Below are 19,035 nucleotides of genomic sequence, written 5' to 3'. Positions count from 1 at the left end.
AGGTAACGCGGCGTCCCCGACGCGATTTCTTTCCGCGACTAGACTAATATCTCGATCGTCGAGCATGGAACGGAAAAGTTTTGCGAGCACGTTCGACGATACGCCTAGTGTCACGTGACGTGCTCGTTAGATTCACGTGTACCCGTTAAAACGTACGCGTATCAAAATCTGATCGGACATCGAGAGGGAATCGAGGGTTAGGTTACGGTGTTTGGGTGAATTTACCGACTAGGAACAACTAACAGAGTATTTCGTTATGCAACTTGTTCGCTAGGTTCCGTTGAAACTGTTGCAATGGGACTTTTCTAATAAAAAATTCTTGAAACTAAAAATTCTAGTTTGAATACAATCCTAACCCTATCCTATTTTTACGTGGACTACCCGGTATATTTCAATTTCAAAGAAATACAAACTTTTTGTATTTTTCTTCATTAGTAACTGTACTGTACAAAATTAAATGTCTCTATTCCCCGTTGGCGGTTTACTGTACGCGTAATTAAATGTTAAACTCGTACCGTATGGTCACAACAACTGGATACGTCAGTTATAATCATCTTCATTGCGGTAATGAGGTAATATTACATCATGCATTCAGGCTATCGTCGTATGCATAAGTGTTCGGTGTTCGTACACAGTTGTAGGCAGATAATAGAAAAAATAACTGTAACTACATGCGTGAATATTTACATTTCGTTGTCACAGTTGGTATATGCCGCCAGAGATACCTATTATCTGATTATTTTAATATTTAATTTAGCATACTCGTGTCGCGTACGAAATAAAACGTTCAAGGGCTACGAAAACTTCGACGACCACAAAATAGGTTTACGATTTCCTCGTAAAATGAGATTTTTTTACAGCCACCAGATGCGTACGATTCGATCGTCATTTTTAACCGTTACTCTTCGAAAGCTGATTCCAAGAAACCTTGGAACAATATTCGAAATTTCTCTCCACGAAAACAACACCGCTCGGGTTACAATGAAACGTGACTATCATCGATGACGGTTAATCGTCAAAGGGAAGAGGTCGATGAAGTCTCAAGGTTTAAAAAACAACGTATGCGGGAGATTATAAAGACGGTCCGAGAATTTTCCTTTTAATCCGATCTGTATAAATATTTATGGATGATTTATGATCTTGGAAGCTTTGGCAGTCATTGAACAGGGATTATCAGCGATATCGATCCCGGTTTCAAGGATTTGCGAAGCAGAGTTAGCACTATTCGAACACTTTATGTGAAGTATTCGAACGCGTTGATAATCTAACCTAAAAATGATCGCGAAGAATATTCGAAGAATGCGAAACAAGGGTCTCCGTGGATTTATGTGAAAAATAGTCATCGTCGCATGGCGGTGTTGACAAACTTTAATGAGAAGACGAGGGGGCGTATAAATAGAGAATCCGGTGGCGGAGTCGCGATCTATTTTGCGACTCGTGTAGCATACCACGTGACTTGGTCGTATGTTCTGGACGCTGTCGGGGTTTTCGTCGTTCAAATTTACAAAAATAACACGACGCCCGAGCCCACAAGAATGTCGGCAATGGCCAGATCCGAACCGTTTTGTCCTCTTGGAAACATCGTACGAAAATACTTCTCTAGAGGAGCCGAGCACACGGCTGATCGTTTCTTCCGGTCCGGGAGCCACGTTTCCGCGGAAATTACGGGTAAAGGGAAACGCAGAAATAGACACGGATTGGAAACGTTTCTTTGACAATGACCGATACTCAGAATTCGTGACGACTTGGATTCCAATCATTTCCGAGTAGTTTAAAAATACACCCATAGAAATTATAAATAAAAATAAAAGTTTTGATTATTGTCAATGCATGAAGATATTTTTGGAAGCTATTAAAATTCACATGATAGATCTCTACTACAATACACAGGAGTATCTGTGACTGTATAGATACAAAAGACATTAAAATAGTGCATGAAAAGTTTATTTACCTGTTACGCGGTACGCTGAACCAGTATTCAGGTCGTAGCTTCTTCTTTCCATAGCTCATTATAGGCGTCGAACGCGGAATCTTCTTGTCTTTCGGTCTTCCGGTTCGCAGTCTCAGGTACAATGGCGGATCCTCGCAAGAACGTGCCGGTCGTGGTATGAGTTCTATGTAACACGACAGAACACGATTCAATAATGTAACACGTGCCTTGCATATTTGATTCGACTGTTGCTTATTCACGGCTCGATTCTGTCGATATTCTATTCGTCATTTTTCTAAATAAATATTTATACTTATTCGTAAGACACATCTCCTGTGTCTGTATGCACATAGTCGGTTACAAGAAAAAAAAAGAAAAGAAAAATATATTTAAGAAGCCCTTTTTTGGAGAATACCTCAAATATTAACGACCATTGACCGGACGCACAAACACCAAAACGAGACGTACACAACATCGCGAGTAGATAATAGAGCTGCGACTCCTTATTGAATATTTGAACAGTTCAAATATCAAAATTCGAATGCTATTTAAATATTTTACTATTCGAATAATCTCAGCCCTATTAGACACGCGGGTAACAGAAGTTTTAAATCAGAAAATTGCTGCAAGGTGCAGATAATTGTGTTGGCGATCATTAAACAGAGCAAGTACATGTACGGTTTCAACACACATACAATGGTAGATACACAGTGTGCAAGGTGAAGTGGCGAACCGACCGTAAGTGGGAGCAAAAGTACGGTCAGTGGATTCGTGCAATTACAGTCTCACGGCACGACAATAGAAAGAAAGAAAAAAGTGGTACGAGTAGAGCGAAAAATCAATGATAATGGCGAGCCAATGTCTGTGAAGGTCGTGAAACGAGTAGGAGGAGGGGATAAGCAAGCTAATACAGTATGAACCTACCGAGGCCTTCGAGTTCGGGAAAATTAGGTGCTTGGACTAGAGGGACAACAAAACATATGACATTACTGCATTAGTATGAATTCATTGGGCAGGAGAATCCATGAAACCCGTTGTGCTGTTCTGAAAGACCCATAAACGTAGCAAAAATTAGCGATGAATCATATGCAAAGTATAAGGAGGAATCTTTGATGGTATATAATGGTTAATCCAAGTACAAATTGCACAATGGGTTTCAAGATCCTGGGGACGCAATAATGTTCCCCTTTAAATTAACCAACAACCGAATTTAATAATGGAGTGTCTCGTGCCTGGACCCCGCAATCACTATGAAAGGGACCCCGGAGCCCGAGCCAAGTAATCATGATACAAGACTGACTGTTCCTCGAATCTGTGTCAAAAAGTCGAGACAGCTTGGAACAGCGTCGTTCCAATTGTGAATTCTGAATTCTCATGGCACAGATTCGCAGAACGCCGCACACGAATGTGACCGTACACATTAAATACAGTAAAGTGTAGATAAAAAGTGGGCGCAGATTTTTATCCGGATAGTCATCGGATAAAGTATTTTATCCAGATAACTATCCCGATAAAAAGTTAGTCGATACTCTGGATGTAGAAAACTAGTAATGACAAACGAGTAGAGTTTGAAAAATCATAGAAAATATCGAGAACTACGTTTCGAGTGTAATGTGAAGCGCATTTGGTCGCGAATGTCAATACCGCTCGCTTAAAAATTCTCTAACGACGATAACATTTCGTTCGAAAAAAAACAAATTCGATAACGAGTTGAAATCGAATCCAAAAGCGCTAGAAAAATTCAAAGGGAGAATAAATGCACTAGCAAAGTAAGAGATCGTTTAAAAAGCCGTCTATACATACGAGCGTGTGCAGTGCGTGATATGTAATCCCGTTTGCCATCTTTAATGCCGTTTCTGTTCATGTATTCGTGGGCTACGTGTAATTTATTATGGAACTATCGACCCTTTCGGGCAAAGGGCGTTTCTACAATGGCGTGTCTTGAATTTTTCAATTTTTCTTAGCTATCTATACACCAAAACACGCCACTTGAGAAATATGTAATACTAGGAGCGTTCAATTGTTATTTATAATTGGAGACAGATATACAAGATATATTTCTTCGTTATCGATACTCTTAACAGTCAAGTACCTGCTCCAATTTTAGATAAAAACGGAACGTCCTGTACAAGATAAAAAGTATTCTATGTGAGGAGTGTCCACGATCAATGATTCATTCCAAAAATGCGTCGAGTTAAAAAATACAAAGTTGATGAAACGACGGTGAGCGTGCCACAGGCGACACTTACTGTCGAAACTGACGAAGAGTTCAGGCATGTCTTCGACGGAGACCATGCTGCGATAGTCCAATCGCGGTGCAGTCGTTGACGTTTTGCTGCCTCGACTGCTGTCCACGCTGCTGCTGCCCGACGAAGTCAACGGTTGCTGTCTGATGAACGTGCCCACGGAGGATCGTCTGAAAGGCAACCATGAACACGCGTTATCGTCGATCCGACAAACGCTCGAGTCGCGGCGTCTCAAAATCACAGAGCACGCGGGGGCGTTTTCCATCAAGCGTCGTGTAAATTCCATCGCGTGCGCCGTGATTTCGAAGCGACGAGCATTATACACGTTGCAACGCACAGTAAAGAACATTTAATCGGTGGGGGGGATGTAACAACATTCAAGGTAAATATCGTATTCAACGTGTAAACGGCGAGAAATAAACTGGGTGGCTGCTCGGGGATGTAATACTAAAAACACGGCTGTGTTCGACTTTTTTTTTTTGTTGGTGATTCGTGTGTTGTTTGTAAGCGGTACTGTTATCGGAGAACGGTAAAAAACGGCGGATGTGTCGTGTCGAACGTTGGCAGAGTATTCTGAAAAGATGTAACATTTACCTGAAAGCAGGAGCAAGAAGTCTAGGGGCTGGATCTCAACCCCGAGATAAGGCTTAAAGTAAAGGGAATAGCGAAACAAGGAGAGAGAGAGAAAATAGAGCGTTCTTGTGAGAAGCGTCAAGGTAGAACGAGTTACGGAAACTCACGTTTAAGTCTACCTGGAAATGAACGTAAACTGCGTGACGAGATTATGGAAAAGAATACGTATATGAGACACGTGTGGTGTTTAATATACAGAAAGAGACTAGGGCTAGGACTATCCGGATATGCAGATATTGCCGATGCAAATGCGACACAGTCGTAACCCGAATTTACGTACTAATTGGTTCCAAGTAAAGCTGACGTGAGTCGAGGCAAACATAATGTAAACGTGTGTATGTATATACAGTTGTATACATCGACAATGTATCAGATCAGGGTACCGCTGTAGTACGGATATTCAGATACTTCATGAATGTACAAAATATTCAACAGCAAGTCCCAACCCTATGAAAATGAACTAGAGGTCTAATAAGATAAACGCTGTCGAAACGATACCCAAATGTAAGAGCCAGTTAGAGTTAAAGAGTGGAAGAGCAGGGAGATTAATAAAAGGGAACGTGGATGAAGTGGATACAACAATTTGCTGGTTGATGGACCGGGCCCAAACTCACCCCATAAACCCTCCTGGACCAGGTGAGAACTGAGGATTGCCGGAGTCCTGGGAGAGAGAGGAGGCGGTAAGCGGAGGTGTTCCTCCAGCCCTACCGCCCCCACCACTCTCTTCGCTGGGAGTTTTAGCAAACAGGCCCGAGCTAAAGTCACTCACCAGGTTGATCGGCGAGCTTATATCCACCACCATTACATATTCTTTGTTAGTTACATTGGAAACGACAGTAAAGCTTTTGATTAAACACAGATTACCATCACAGTCGAATCGAAACCTATTTTTTAACGTTCGAGCCTTCGTGACAAAACCATAACCACTAATCTTTGCAATACAAGGTCCTATAGTCCCATAGCCCTCACACAGTCGACACTGTTCGAGGCTTTCGGGTGTAGGCTATGAAAAAAACAGTTTCATTTTTCCAAAAGAACGGACTATGATGGTACTAGGTTATTGAGGACAACTTCTGGATTGAGCTGGAAACATCGCATGTACGCATTCCCCTGGTTCGTTTACTCCTTCCATAAGTTAAAAAGAAATCTATCCCAACGCGTACCGCAAATGCAATAAGCCACTCGTTTCTAGGCAGCAAGTAACTAATGAATATTCTATACGTTAACGAACGAGGATACTCATAATGAAACCCGTTCTTTTAAACGAGTAAGTTTCTTCATAAACATTGTTGAAAAATAATTATCATAATGCATGCAACACACGTTTCATCACGAGTAGCCTCAGACTCGCCGTAGATAGATATTAATTGAAATGTTCTAGAAAAATTCAGCAGTAAGCAATCACACGCGTGATAAAAAAGAAATAAACGTTACACCATGTAAAGGAGGCGCCCGAGCATCGAAACCGATCTTCCCTGTACGTGAAGTATGCAAACTTTTTAACGATCGTTTTACTCATTCCTAATACAGATGGATAAGAAAAAGTGAAATACAGAAGCATAATTATTAATTTTGGAAAAACGTTAATATCACGTGAACAGATTATTGGGGGAGAAAGAAGTTCGTAAAGATTCTAGGGTTTTAATGTAACGAAGATTATCACCTGGAGAAGACTTTACTGAACACTGACGAATGGTGAGAATCCGCACTGTTAGGAAGGCTGGACACTTTGTCGGATCCAGATTTATTCTCCTCCTCTTTCTCACCAGTCAACCCTTCCATCCACGACAATGGATACGACAATCGTTTTAACATCTGAAAAAAAAATAGGACCAAATGTGTTATATAATATTACTACGATAATACTGGAAATACAGTGACAGTGATTTTAACGATACCTTATTTTTACGCGTTTCTTGTTTGTCGTCGTCTTTATGCTCTTCATCTTTCTCGGGTTCCTCCGCATTACTCTCTAAGCTAAAAGATACCGAACTCGCCTTCTTCCTACCATTAATGGCGGAACCAGCGTCTAGCGAATCAGTTGTAATGTTCGTCGGTGCAATAGTAATAGGAGGGACCCAATCTGAAGATAAGACAATATCTGCGTCTGAGTATACTTTCTTTGAGGGGATATGCTGAACTACTGGGAAAGGGGGAATGAGATCACGAATGTCGATACCAGAGTCGTGGCATGACAATTTGACTAGAGATCCTTCTTCGTCTTCGGGAATCGCCTTCGACTTCGCGGGGTCAACCTGAAAGCAGATCGTCAACGTTGATCGAGCTGTCTATCGTATTAAATTTCGATAATGATCGCGAACCAACCTTGTCAGAATTCAACGAATCCTGCTGCTCATCTTCTACCGATAATGTACATCGATCCTTACTAGGAACTGCCCAGTGATGGTCAAGCATAGAACGTCTACGCTCTTCTAACGTTCTATTACCTTGACCACCGCTAGAGGCATCTTTAGTCTCTTCTTTCTCTGTTTCTTTATCTTTGGTTGTCGTTGTGTTTTCTTCCTGCAGAGCAAAGAGCATCACTTTTATTTATCGTTCCTAACCTAATTGTTGGCTAACTGTTGTTCCATTTATTACTTTAAATTAACATACATTCTGAAGATTGGTAGGTGTAACGAGATCTCTCTCAAAGGCCTTTGGAAAAGCATCTCCATCTCTTTCAGCACAGCTGCAAACACTCTCGTTGTCGTCCGCCGTTAATTCTGGGAAAGTCTCGTCCTTTCCCGGCGACTGACACTTCCGGTTGTCGTTTTGCGAGGGTTTCTTCATATAATATATTTCTGGCTTCTTATCCAGAGTTCCAGATTCCGTATGTCCGACACGCATGTGTGCAATGTCATAATAAATAGCGGCATTCACTACAAATTCCATCGGTGCGATTACTCCGTAAGATTCGGCACCATGTTCGATTACGAGCGGATCCGAGACATTGGGGTCAAACATCACTGCATTTGGTGTGACTAATAACACTCCACCGACAACACCCTGTGAACAAACCACAGATTTAGTGTCACCGAAAGACACAAGTTATGCAGAATTATACAACGAAAATTAATTAAAATTTATACCTTACCTGACCATCTGTGATATGTCGAACATTGATCTTTAAGAATCTTTCTTTAAACGGTTGCTCCTCCTCCTCTATGACTGCATTTGTAACACCAAGAGGAGTTTTCACTCGTTCTATATGACCTGGTTTAGGTGACACAGGCCTCAAACTATCCAACAGTTCTGTAAATAACAATATAACGTTAGATCATCATAGAATCATTAATAAAATATTCTTTTATTTCTACGATTACTAGCTACAACCTACCCATGCCCAAAAAGAAGAAAGAAACTGTTGTTTTAAATATACATATCTCTATGATAGGAAACTTAAGTCGATTGAAATCGTTCGAGTATCATTATGTGATCGAATTCCTTGGTAATATCACCAAGTTCAATAAGAATATCGAATGATCGCATGACAGTAGCATTCGTGATTCAACTGACGTTAAATCAACGTTCATCGTATTTTCTGACAGCTTATAGGTTATGTTTGCTATACGGTAAACGCCATATTGGCTTCCGTAATTTCCGTTACGCCGATCAGCTGACGTATCCTACATGTGTACCGAATGACTCAAAAAAGACTACATAAAAGCTAACACGTCGACTCGTGCTAATATTTTAAATATTTAAATACGTTTGTGTTTCTTTCGAACTCGTATCACTTCCTCGAAGAAACATACGACGACAAAACAAGAGCTACTCAATTCTTAAAATTTCAAATACTTTTTGGTAATAACAAAAAAATATGCAGTTAATATTCGATAAAGATAGAAGATAGAAGACGAAGTTAACGACTAAGGTTTTAGGATACAAATGCTTTTGTGTTGCTACTACTAAATTCAGAAGCAAATTCCAATATTAAAAAAAATATAAGGCACAAAGAATGTATTGGATAATTCAACTAGGTTAAATCGCGACTATCGATTAAAGGGTCTGTCAAAACTGAATTAGTTATAGGTCACGAGAGACAAAGAAAGAGACACATGGACTCTCCAGAAAATCGATTCCGTCGGTTCTCTTTTCCTATATGCGTCGTAATCATATAAAGCTGTATAATATCGTTATATAAACCTATTATTCCTTTATGAATGCAAACCGTGAGGTCTTTCGATGCCTATGTTCGATTCTACCGTTCTCTGGATTTAATTTTCCGCGCATCGATGCATGCAACGAATGCAATATCGCGACGTGGCGCCATCGAACGGCGGATCTTCAACCTTTTTTCCACCCGTGACGTTCCATGAAATTCCTCTCTAACGCACTTCGATGCTCCAATGGACATTTATTTCTTCGGCTCTCGATATTTGAATACTCACCGACGATACATTATTCAACCTTTCGCGGCGTTATTACGTTGCGCGAATTACTTTTATTCCCGCCTCGATTATTTTTAATTGTTTATGGTCCGTCGAGGAAATTGCTATACGATTCTGTTTGATTTATGACCGATCTCGCTATGCGTTTTAACGATCCCGCGAGTACGTGGCGTCCGTATCGAAATGCCTTATTGCATGGTTACGATAATTCGAAAGCAAAATTAACACAAATACATCTCTATGAATAATGTAACAGGAGGCGGCGTGTGGCGCGTTCAGGTGAATCGGATTGACTCACCTGGCCAAATATCAAGATGAATTGGGTCTCGATTGTATCGGCGTATTCGAAGTGTCGCATTGAATATTAATGGACGTCTATTGCACAAATCCGATAGATAAGGCTCGATGCTTGTCTGGTTAGAATAACGTTTTCGAACGTATGGTTCATAATAATGACACGCCATAATATTCGTCTGGCACGAACCTCTATCTAATACAGCGTTATCGAATTGTGTCGATGACATATGCAACTTCTATATTTACGTAATAATCTGACAACTGCATATAGAAAATTAGACTAATGTAATCGTAATTTAATTCTGTCGGTGAAATTAATCTAACCTCCAACCGATTACAACACTTTCAACAATTTTATGGCAACTTAAACGGCGTCAAACCGCGTGGGAGAATTTCTATTGCAAAGGAGATTGCATTGCCTGCGTATAAACAATAAACCCTTCGAATCTCACGCAACATTGGTAACGTTGTCGTCAGCTCAAGTTCCGCATTAAGTGGAAACCCAACCAGCTGGACGATATAACCATAAAAACAAAATAATTTTCGACCCGATTATCTCCAGTTTTACGATGCTATCCTCGTCACAAAAATTATGATAAGACTAGAACGCAGAAACAATATTTCCGGGACAAGCTTTGTATCTGAACGTTTCCCTGGTCATTATATGATAGGAGAACTTTAAACCATAGTGTTTGATCAGGTTAATAACAGCATGTAACTGTACGCATGAAATTTCGGGGAAACGTTTCTAACCTCACATTATATTTTCGGTCAGGAATTTTTTTCTCGTAACTGAGTAGGATTACGGGGGTATGTCTATTCACCTAAAATGATTGTAATTGATCCCCGCAACTAAAAATAATTTTTCCAGAACGATTTGAAACTTTTTAATTTTACTGCTAAAGTTAGGCACCGATTCGAATTTTTTCCTCGAAAATGCGTAGGAATTCGAGGGTATGTCTATTCACCTAAAATGATTGTAATTGACCACTGCAACTGAAAATAATTTTTTCAGAATGATTTGAAATATTTTTTTTCACCGAAAAATTTAAGCACAGATTCGAATTTTTTTCTCGAAAATGCGTAAGAATTCGAGGGTATGTCTATTCACCAAAAATGATTGTAATTGACCCCCAAAACTGAAAATAATTTTTCCAGAACGATTTGAAATTTTTTTTTTCACCGAAAAATTGAAGCTCCCGTTCAAATTTTTGTTGAACTTATATGGTGTTTTTCTCACGTTACAGGGTCAAGGGACAACCTTTCCAACATTGTTAGAATTTCTACATATTCTTCACTAGAATACGCGTTGTTTGCATTTTGAAACATTAAAATCCTCCAATCCGTTCAGAAGTTATCAGGTATAACGTTCGAACGAACCTTTTTCTTCGGGAGGTAGGTCATCCTGGGACTCGTGGTCGTGGCAAGGATCCGGACTGGGCGCGTCGGTAGTGGTTCCGCCTCCTGGTCGACCTTCTCCTTTCGCTGGTACCCGCAATTGCTGGCCGGGATAAATGAAAGTACTTCCGAGCCTGTTCAATTTGCTCAGCTCGGACGGCGTTGTGTCGAACCTCGCGGCCACTGACGTGAGCGTATCCCTGTCGCCCACCTGTAACGAGAAAACGGATACATGAAAATTACTCGACTGCCTTTGTCCACGGTCGTGCTTTGGAAAAAAGTAAATTCAACTATGGCATTAACTTCTCGTCGATGGTTTCCAAACATGGGCTACCAGTTTCCTTCTACGGCTGATTATAAGTGCACGTGGTCTTTATGAACAACATTACATTATACGTAATTGTTTTCTTACACAAATTGGAGTATTTATTCGAACACGCAAACTTCACCATCGAGAGCACACGTAATAATTTACATTCGTTCTTTTCACTCTTGTATTACGTATACGTGACTTCCTACGCGTCGCTGCGTGTCAGATGTTTGACCCTGTCAATTAGAAAGCTTTAAAACACATTCTCCACCGCGTCCTTGAAACCATTCCTTGACCATCGTTTCTAGGAATCCCCGACACGCGACTCTACTTAGAAATTCTATTGCTTCGAACGAGTTTTAATTCGTTATTCTTTTGTTACTTATCGTATGCCTGGTAATTTTGCTACTTATTTTATCCAACCTTATTTTTTGTGATCCCTGCGCCACTGTGCGACGTGGCAGTAGTTCAGGAACCGCTCGAAACCGGGCAAATATCGGTGAAACGCAATTTCACGGTCCGATGCTAATGCAACGTCATAAGCCGTATCTTCCGCCTCGATCTACAGCTCGATCATCCTAGATCAAATCGTTCACCGGTAACGGGCTTCATCTCCTCCCCACGGAAACGTCGCGTTTCGCCGTCGAACGGATACTTTGACGCGTTAGATGCTTTCGAAAATCCCAATAGCAAATAGTGTTAAATACCGCACTTGTTATTTTACGTTATTCGGAAAGAATATTGCAATGCTTTTCGCTACTGTATCTCGATCAGTGTTCGAAAGAAACGGAATGCATTTTTCGAACACAATGCTGTCCCATCTCAGCTTTCGAGCGACTGAATTATGTAGAAGTCGTCCGGTATACTGGAATTTAGTTTCCCCGACGTAAGACTCGCAGGAATTACGTTTCCGCAAGACTGACGATTTGGCACGCGTTCTGGAAACATTATTATGTCACGATTTGTTACTTCTGACGTCACCGGGTAGAAGTATCTTTGGAACGGTACGTTCCACCGTTCCCTGGAACGCTGGAACGCTGGAACGTGATACAGATGGCGGTTCCCGTAACCCTACACCACACGTTCGCCTAACGGCTGCCACGCTTTACCAGAGTATCGTCTTACAACATTTCGGCCAAGTTACAATTCTCCTTCCAGCGAATACTGTTACGCTTCTTATGTTATTTGTACAATAAAAATAATTCTATTATATTACTCCTTGAGCGACACTACATTCACATTTATGCTAATTTTTTAACCGAATAATTCATAAAAACTTTACGTTTCATTAATTAAGTGACTCTTGACGTCGCTACTAATATCTTCGTCGAAATACTTTCTTCGAGCAGAACTGGTTCGAACTGCCTTGGTTATTCCGTTGCACCCGCGATGGTCTTTGGGACCATTAGACTATTTGCATAATCCAGCAGAAATGGCGTGCAAGGGGGATATCGGGCAACGGAAAATTGAATTCCTCGAAAGAGAGCCTCGAGACCGGTCCATTCGCTGGCACATTACGTCTCTTATGCAAATCCGCGGACCAACGACCTTTCTGGGAGCGTGGAATGATTCAGACCATATTTCGATACTTTGTGCCCTCGATCGATGATCTTGAGAAAGCTTTTTATCAAGGAATTTACTAAGATACTCGGTGGATTCTTCTTTTTAAAATTAAATTCAAATGTAGCAAACGATATAGAAATAATTACAACGATAATCGAATCCAATTGGTTCCGAGGTCTCGAACGGCAGCGAATAATTCACGAACGTCAGACCGGTTTGCTAAAACAATCGACGGGCGTAATCGATCCCATCGCGGAATTAATATCCCGTATTAACGTTCGCCAGAGGGAAATTTCACCTCTGCTGAACGAAAACGCCTCGTTTCCCGAGAGCACCGTCGGGCAAACAGATTTTATGACGCTTGAAACGTAATTCTTGTCTCGTGGAAATTCATTAATTATACCGCGACGCCTCGTTGTCCTTTCTTCGTCTTCCTCTGTCCGCCGTTTAAACTCGATTTCTTTCCACGGTTCTTCGCGAACTCTTCCCTCTCGAGAAATTAAATCGCGACGATTAAGGGAATTGGCTTCGCGTCGGGGCAACGTCGAATAAAAGCAATTGGAATCGTTTCGTATTTTCTTTCGGCGTCCCTCGTCGATATCGATGACACCGAACCTTTTCTTCCCATCGTTTCTCGTGAACGATGCTTCCGGTAAAAGAGTGGAAGGGATTTTTATCGAGATTTGGGATTAATAATATTCTCGAGTCGAAGTTAAAAAAAGAAAAAATAATTCATATATAGATCTTCGATAATATTTCACGCGATAAATTGCGACGTATTCGGTCCAGGTATTTCGGTACTAAGTCGATGAAAGCGATCGAATTATGTTTAATAAAATTTCCGAACGACGTTTCCGGCTGCGTTCCCAACCCGATTACGTCCTCTGACCTATATTCGTACGTTTTCTATTATACATATTAATGAAAGGGCTGAAATTTACGAGGGTTTCGAACGAAGATATTAAACTGTACAGAAACGATATTGAATCAAGATTACCATGATCGGGCCTAATTTATGTACCATTTAATAGCTTCGTACGAAATTCACGTGAATCGTCGCTCCTTCGTTAAAACATGTATTTAGGTTAGAATGTTCGAGATTGAAATTTTATTATTATTATACGTTTTGGTACTCTCTATTGTTAAAAATATGCTTTTTGTCAACGATTGTTACCGACCATCGTACCTGGTTGAGACATACTGAAATTGTACGATTGCAAACGTTCCATTAAAATGCACGAATGGACTTGTGCGCCAAGGAGCGTAGAATAGAAGGCTCCCTTGAAGATCTTAACGACGTCGTGCTCCAGAAAGGAAGAGAAATATACGCGAGGGATGGTATCGCTGAATCAATTTCTGTGTGCACTGTAATCGCCAAGTATTGTAATGCAAGGACGCGTGGCGCGCGCTGCACGTGCAACGATAAAAGTAACTTATGCAGGCCGCGCGGCATTACTAACACTACATTAACCAGCGCGCCGGGACGTTAACGTAATATCAAACGATAGCACACGCACGGATTACACGAGATTATTAATCCGCGATTTGTAACGGGCTTCCGGCGTTAACTTTTATCAACGTCCCCCGTAATCCCGTCGCAATACAGTCAAATTAGAAAAGCAGATTTCCCTCGGTCCCGGAATCCCGAATAATGAAAATCAAATGGACGTGTAACGAATAGGATATTTGCGGGACGCTGTCTGCTTAAATTAGAACGAAATAGTAGACCCACCAGAATATTCCAGCAGTCTTTGCAAACCGATTAGGGAATTATAATTTTTGTTTTTATTATTTTCCCCTGAGTGTGTTATCATTGGATCGGTGAGGTTCCCCCGATTAAAATGAGTCCAAACACGACCCTATTCGGACCACTTTTAACTTTGCCATAATTGAATAACTTTATGAACGATTACTATGACGTATAATTAAAAATCGTCCGATCGATGCCGTGTTTGGACTCAAATTCATCGGGGAAACTTCACCAATCTATTGATAATACCCTCTGGGAGAAATAATAAAAATAAAAAGTATAATGTCGTTACATTCTCATGACATTATTATTAATAGATCGTTTTGAGTTTCTGATTGATATCTTGGTTTTATCTATCATGTATTAATTGAATACAACTCTGTCTTACTGTTACCTATGCTTCTTTTAAAAATATTCTCGAGATCTACTATCTAAACGCGTATTACACAATATAAGTATTATGTCCTAGAAACGATGTTACGATATATTCTATAACCTACCTGTTGCACTAAGGTGAACAAAATCTCTCGATTTTCCAACCCCTCGATTATGTGACCAACATTCACCCCTACTAGATCGCATAATCTAGAGACTACTGTATCGTACACGCGAACGTGAAACATCGTAATAAAAATTAAAAAAAACAAATACGTCTGCCGTGCAATCGAGTATTTTCTGCGTTCCATTACTCGAACGATCGAAAGAAGAAGCGAAAAAAGTCGTAGTCATCGGTCCTCGAGTAAAGATCAGCGAGGAGAAAAACCGACGATGAGGGAGGGGTTGAAGTGGGGTCCGAAGGGGGAGGGGGGAAAGACAAAAAGCCGCGGATCGAGGTGATGAAGCTTTTAAGGCGACCGGGTAGAGAAAAAGGAAAGAAAAGAGAACGCACGATGTTTCGCCTAAAGACCGAGGGAGAAAGCCTGAACAGGCATTGTTTCAGTTTCTGCCCCTTTCGGTTCAGTGATTCTCCGCTGGGAGAAAAAACTCACAGAAGTAGGATTCAGATCCGTAAATTTAATTTTCTTATATTTAAAACTTACTAAAATTTATTTTCTGCGTTGAGTTGACGATAGAACCTCGATAACTGCACGGGGGGGGGCCTCGTTAGTTGCACGTGGTCGAAAAGAGGGGATGGCCGTTAAGCAAGTAAACGTCAAGCTGGTGGATCATTGGATTGGTAGTATTCAGATTGTTAAGTAGTCGTGTGAAAGAGAAGCGACATCAGTACGAGAGGATATGAGAACCCCTGGTAGCTTCCGTCGAGAGGGAGAGCTATCTCGTGACAAAAGATCGCGCAAGAAAGCTCCCGTTGTCCCGATTCTTCTTTCTCCTTTTCTTTTTATGTAGCCCGGGCTACCTTTCGTTCCGCGTCTTTTCTCCCCCGCAGCTTCTTATTCAGGGTCGTCCGTCGCGTTTTCGTGGTTTATGTATTCGATAATAACTTTCCAAGCCGCCACTGCGTTTCAATGGCTGCGTAATTATCGTTCTTGCCTTCTAAACCAGCCGTCCGAGATCTTATTACCGGGCGATAAGACGCGTCACGGCTAACGAGACGAATAATCGAATTCATCCATCCGTGGATCGACGGCTTTCTACCTTCATTGTTACCCGATGAATATTACCTTGTTCAATTAACTTTCCCGAATTATCTATCGAACCGAATACTCGTGACCTGCTTTCGTCTTTAACGCATTTCCCGCCGCCCACATTTTTTTGTTTCTTTAACAACCCCTCGTACAGCGGATGCACGGTCATTTTGACCCAGGTGAATTTATTATAGGTCACCGAAGAATAACTAGCGAAACGGAAACGTATTTTTATCGTATCGCCATTTTTAGAAGAACGAGAAAGTTTGAAATTCAAATTTGGTTCCAGTGCTTGTTTATTCGCCACATCTAGATCTTCCCTAAAACTCCACACCTCGACGACTATCCTAAATCCTCAAATGTTCCTGAAATCTTCTTACAACGGTAAGAATCTAAGGGGCTTTAAAAAAGAGTCCTCCAAGATCCTTAAATTTCTTCAAGATCCTCTTTTCTTTTCTGTGATCCGTAACGTACTTACTTAGTCTAACACATATCACGTAAGTCAGAGAAGGAGATTGTTGTGTGTCTGTGTGTCGCCTCCAAGTCACGAAATGATCAATTTTGAGGTCCTTGAATTTTCTCAGATGTAAACTTGTTTCAACAGGTTTCAGAAGTCTAATTTTAAAAATACTTGCTATACTATAAATACCTCTGTTGTTTTTATTTTCTAATAAATCATGCAAGAGTCGCGGAAAAAACGAGGCACGGACGCCGGAGATTCGAACTCGCGATCTTCGGATTACTGACCAAACGTCCTACTCGCTGATCCAACACCACACCGCTACTCTAATGGTGTTAACGATTTCTTTTATCTTGTTAGTACAGAGGATCTCTGATTCTACGATTAATTGATTTTGAGAAAACATAATTGTCGATATACATTCTCGTCGAAAATTGCTTATTTCAGCCAGATATCGCCGCGATTGCGCGGGAGTGGAACCGAGAGAGATAAGAGGAGTTAAATTATAGACATTAATCGATCAACGAGGTGTAAGGGGCCGAAACGGACGGCATAAGCTAGACATCAGCTTTAATCGTCGAGGGACCAGAGCAACACTGATTACAGTACGACACTTGGATTATAGGGCAATCATGGTCGTTGCAGTACCGTTGCACAGGATAATGGAAAGATCCGCTGGAATCACGGGCTCGGGACACACCATTAGATCGAACGCGATCGCGTTCCATGACCTCGGGACTTTCTACAACGGTTCATGGCGTTCGACGTTGTATATCACTCCCTAACCTCAAACGAAAGAACGTTAATTTACGTTTCGAACGAAAAAAAAAAGTGCTGTCGAAAGGTATTATTTTTCTTAAAAAGAAATCAGAGAAACGTGCAGGACAGTTATCTGCCAGCCAGAAGTACAAATAGAACGAGCAGAGATTGGACGTGAGAGATTCTAACCTAATTTCGTTCCTATGAGCATCGACTAGGACCGACGGCTGACCGTCAAACTGATTCAGGCTCCAGCCTCGTGAAACGCCATTAGGTCCACAGGGTACTCGTTTGCGCAACAATTCTACTTCCTCGTTGTTTGAACACCGGACTGTGTTTCTGGTCCCCCGAGCCACATTCTGTCGGGGGGAAAAAACTGGAATCGCAGAACTAGAAAGACGGTTCCCAGTACGAAGAAATTTCTCCGGAGAATTTGCCATGTGTCTGCTTTTTAATCTATTTTTTAGTTCACCTATTACGATGCTGTGGAACTCTCGTTTCTGAAGAAACTATATAAATAGTAATTTTATAGTAGTTTAGTGACACGCTGTGAGTTGCTTTCGAGAATCGAAACCTAACCATTTACGGAACATTTCCAATCTCTGTGGCTCCCGCATTCATTGGCGCTTCCACCTTTCGTATTCGTACGATCGCAGATAAGGAAAGCTTCGTACATGTGTCACATTTCCTTTCACGACTAAAATTAGACTCGATACGACCCCATTTTACCGCGAGACGCGAGAAAAGCGATAATGCCGCCTTTCTAATCGCGAAAAGTTCAAGCTGTTGCAAATTCAAGTCCAGTACGTTGCGCAATGCACCACGGAAGCATCCAGGAACCGCGTGTTTCACTAACGGAGAATTAACCCCCTTAAAAGTATGGAATTTCAATGCAACCATGCTAATGGGCATATTTATTGTATCATTTGATTTTATTACGACGATACTTCAACGATATCTACAACGAATAGCTATCGATAATCTATCGATAACTTATGGATCGTTAGCAGCGTCTCTAGTAATCAACAGTAAAGAGCATTTATAGAAGTAAGTAACTCTATTCCTTCGAGTTTGATTTATTTCCACTTTCAAATAAGAAGCGTTTCTTCGAACGCTGTAAATCTCTAGAGGACTGGTCAAAAAAGCCTTCTATAAACTCTCCAGGTGTAACAATTATTACAAGAATTCGACATCTCGACGCCTCTGATTTTGTAATAGGTTGTAAATTATTATAACTTGTCTCTGCTTTTTCCCATTTTTCCTTTGGCCACGAAAAGTCACCCTTTCGTAAATCGATTGTATCGGCTCGGTTCGTCGCGAAATGTCGTATCGATTACGCGGCGGCGAGTGCGTGTATAACATACGTGACGAGAAAGTAAGTGAGCGTCCGTTTGCGAACCAAGTGCATATGTCCACGCTTAAGAAAGCATAAGCGTGCCATTACGCAACAAGAGTCACACAAAACTCTGCCCAGCCGTTCGCGCGTCCCGTGCGAGCGAGATGAATGCACGAAAGCTTTATGAATTTTCAAAATTTCCTTTTTATCAAGAATTAATTTAAAACATACCGAAAGAATTGTTTAAAATCGAGGAATCGAGAAAAAACGAGAAACGGAGGTACAGGGGATTCGAACTCACGACCTTCGGATTGCTAGCTGGACGTCCTACCAACTCCGCTACCACTGCATCGCTTCTGTTCAGGTATTAGCGATT

General features: G+C 41.1%; 1 protein-coding gene across 4 annotated transcripts in view; it reads right to left on the bottom strand.

Moving 5' to 3' along the window:
* Positions 1-19,035, bottom strand: part of LOC122398680 (TLD domain-containing protein 2) — a 76,104-nt gene that overhangs the window by 27,026 nt on the left and 30,043 nt on the right. For 2 of the 4 annotated variants that reach the window (XM_043398774.1, XM_043398775.1), the window contains exons 5-12: positions 10,878-11,106; positions 7,904-8,061; positions 7,423-7,815; positions 7,135-7,332; positions 6,708-7,064; positions 6,473-6,624; positions 4,180-4,346; positions 1,952-2,114 (exon numbers count right to left, since the gene is read on the bottom strand). In XM_043398774.1, coding sequence (XP_043254709.1) covers positions 1,952-2,114; positions 4,180-4,346; positions 6,473-6,624; positions 6,708-7,064; positions 7,135-7,332; positions 7,423-7,815; positions 7,904-8,061; positions 10,878-11,106 — 1,817 coding nt within the window. Of the gene's footprint in view, positions 1-1,951; positions 2,115-2,854; positions 2,891-4,179; positions 4,347-5,423; positions 5,595-6,472; positions 6,625-6,707; positions 7,065-7,134; positions 7,333-7,422; positions 7,816-7,903; positions 8,062-10,877; positions 11,143-19,035 lie in introns of all 4 variants that reach the window. The other 2 variants (XM_043398773.1, XM_043398772.1) reach the window with 2 other exon arrangements.

The sequence above is a fragment of the Colletes gigas genome, unplaced genomic scaffold (assembly GCF_013123115.1).
Source record: "Colletes gigas isolate AHSC1104 unplaced genomic scaffold, ASM1312311v1 Colletes_gigas_Sc00012, whole genome shotgun sequence".
Lineage (NCBI taxonomy): Eukaryota > Metazoa > Arthropoda > Insecta > Hymenoptera > Colletidae > Colletes > Colletes gigas.
Note: the sequence above shows the minus strand (reverse complement) of the source record. Positions and strands in the feature narration are given on the sequence as shown.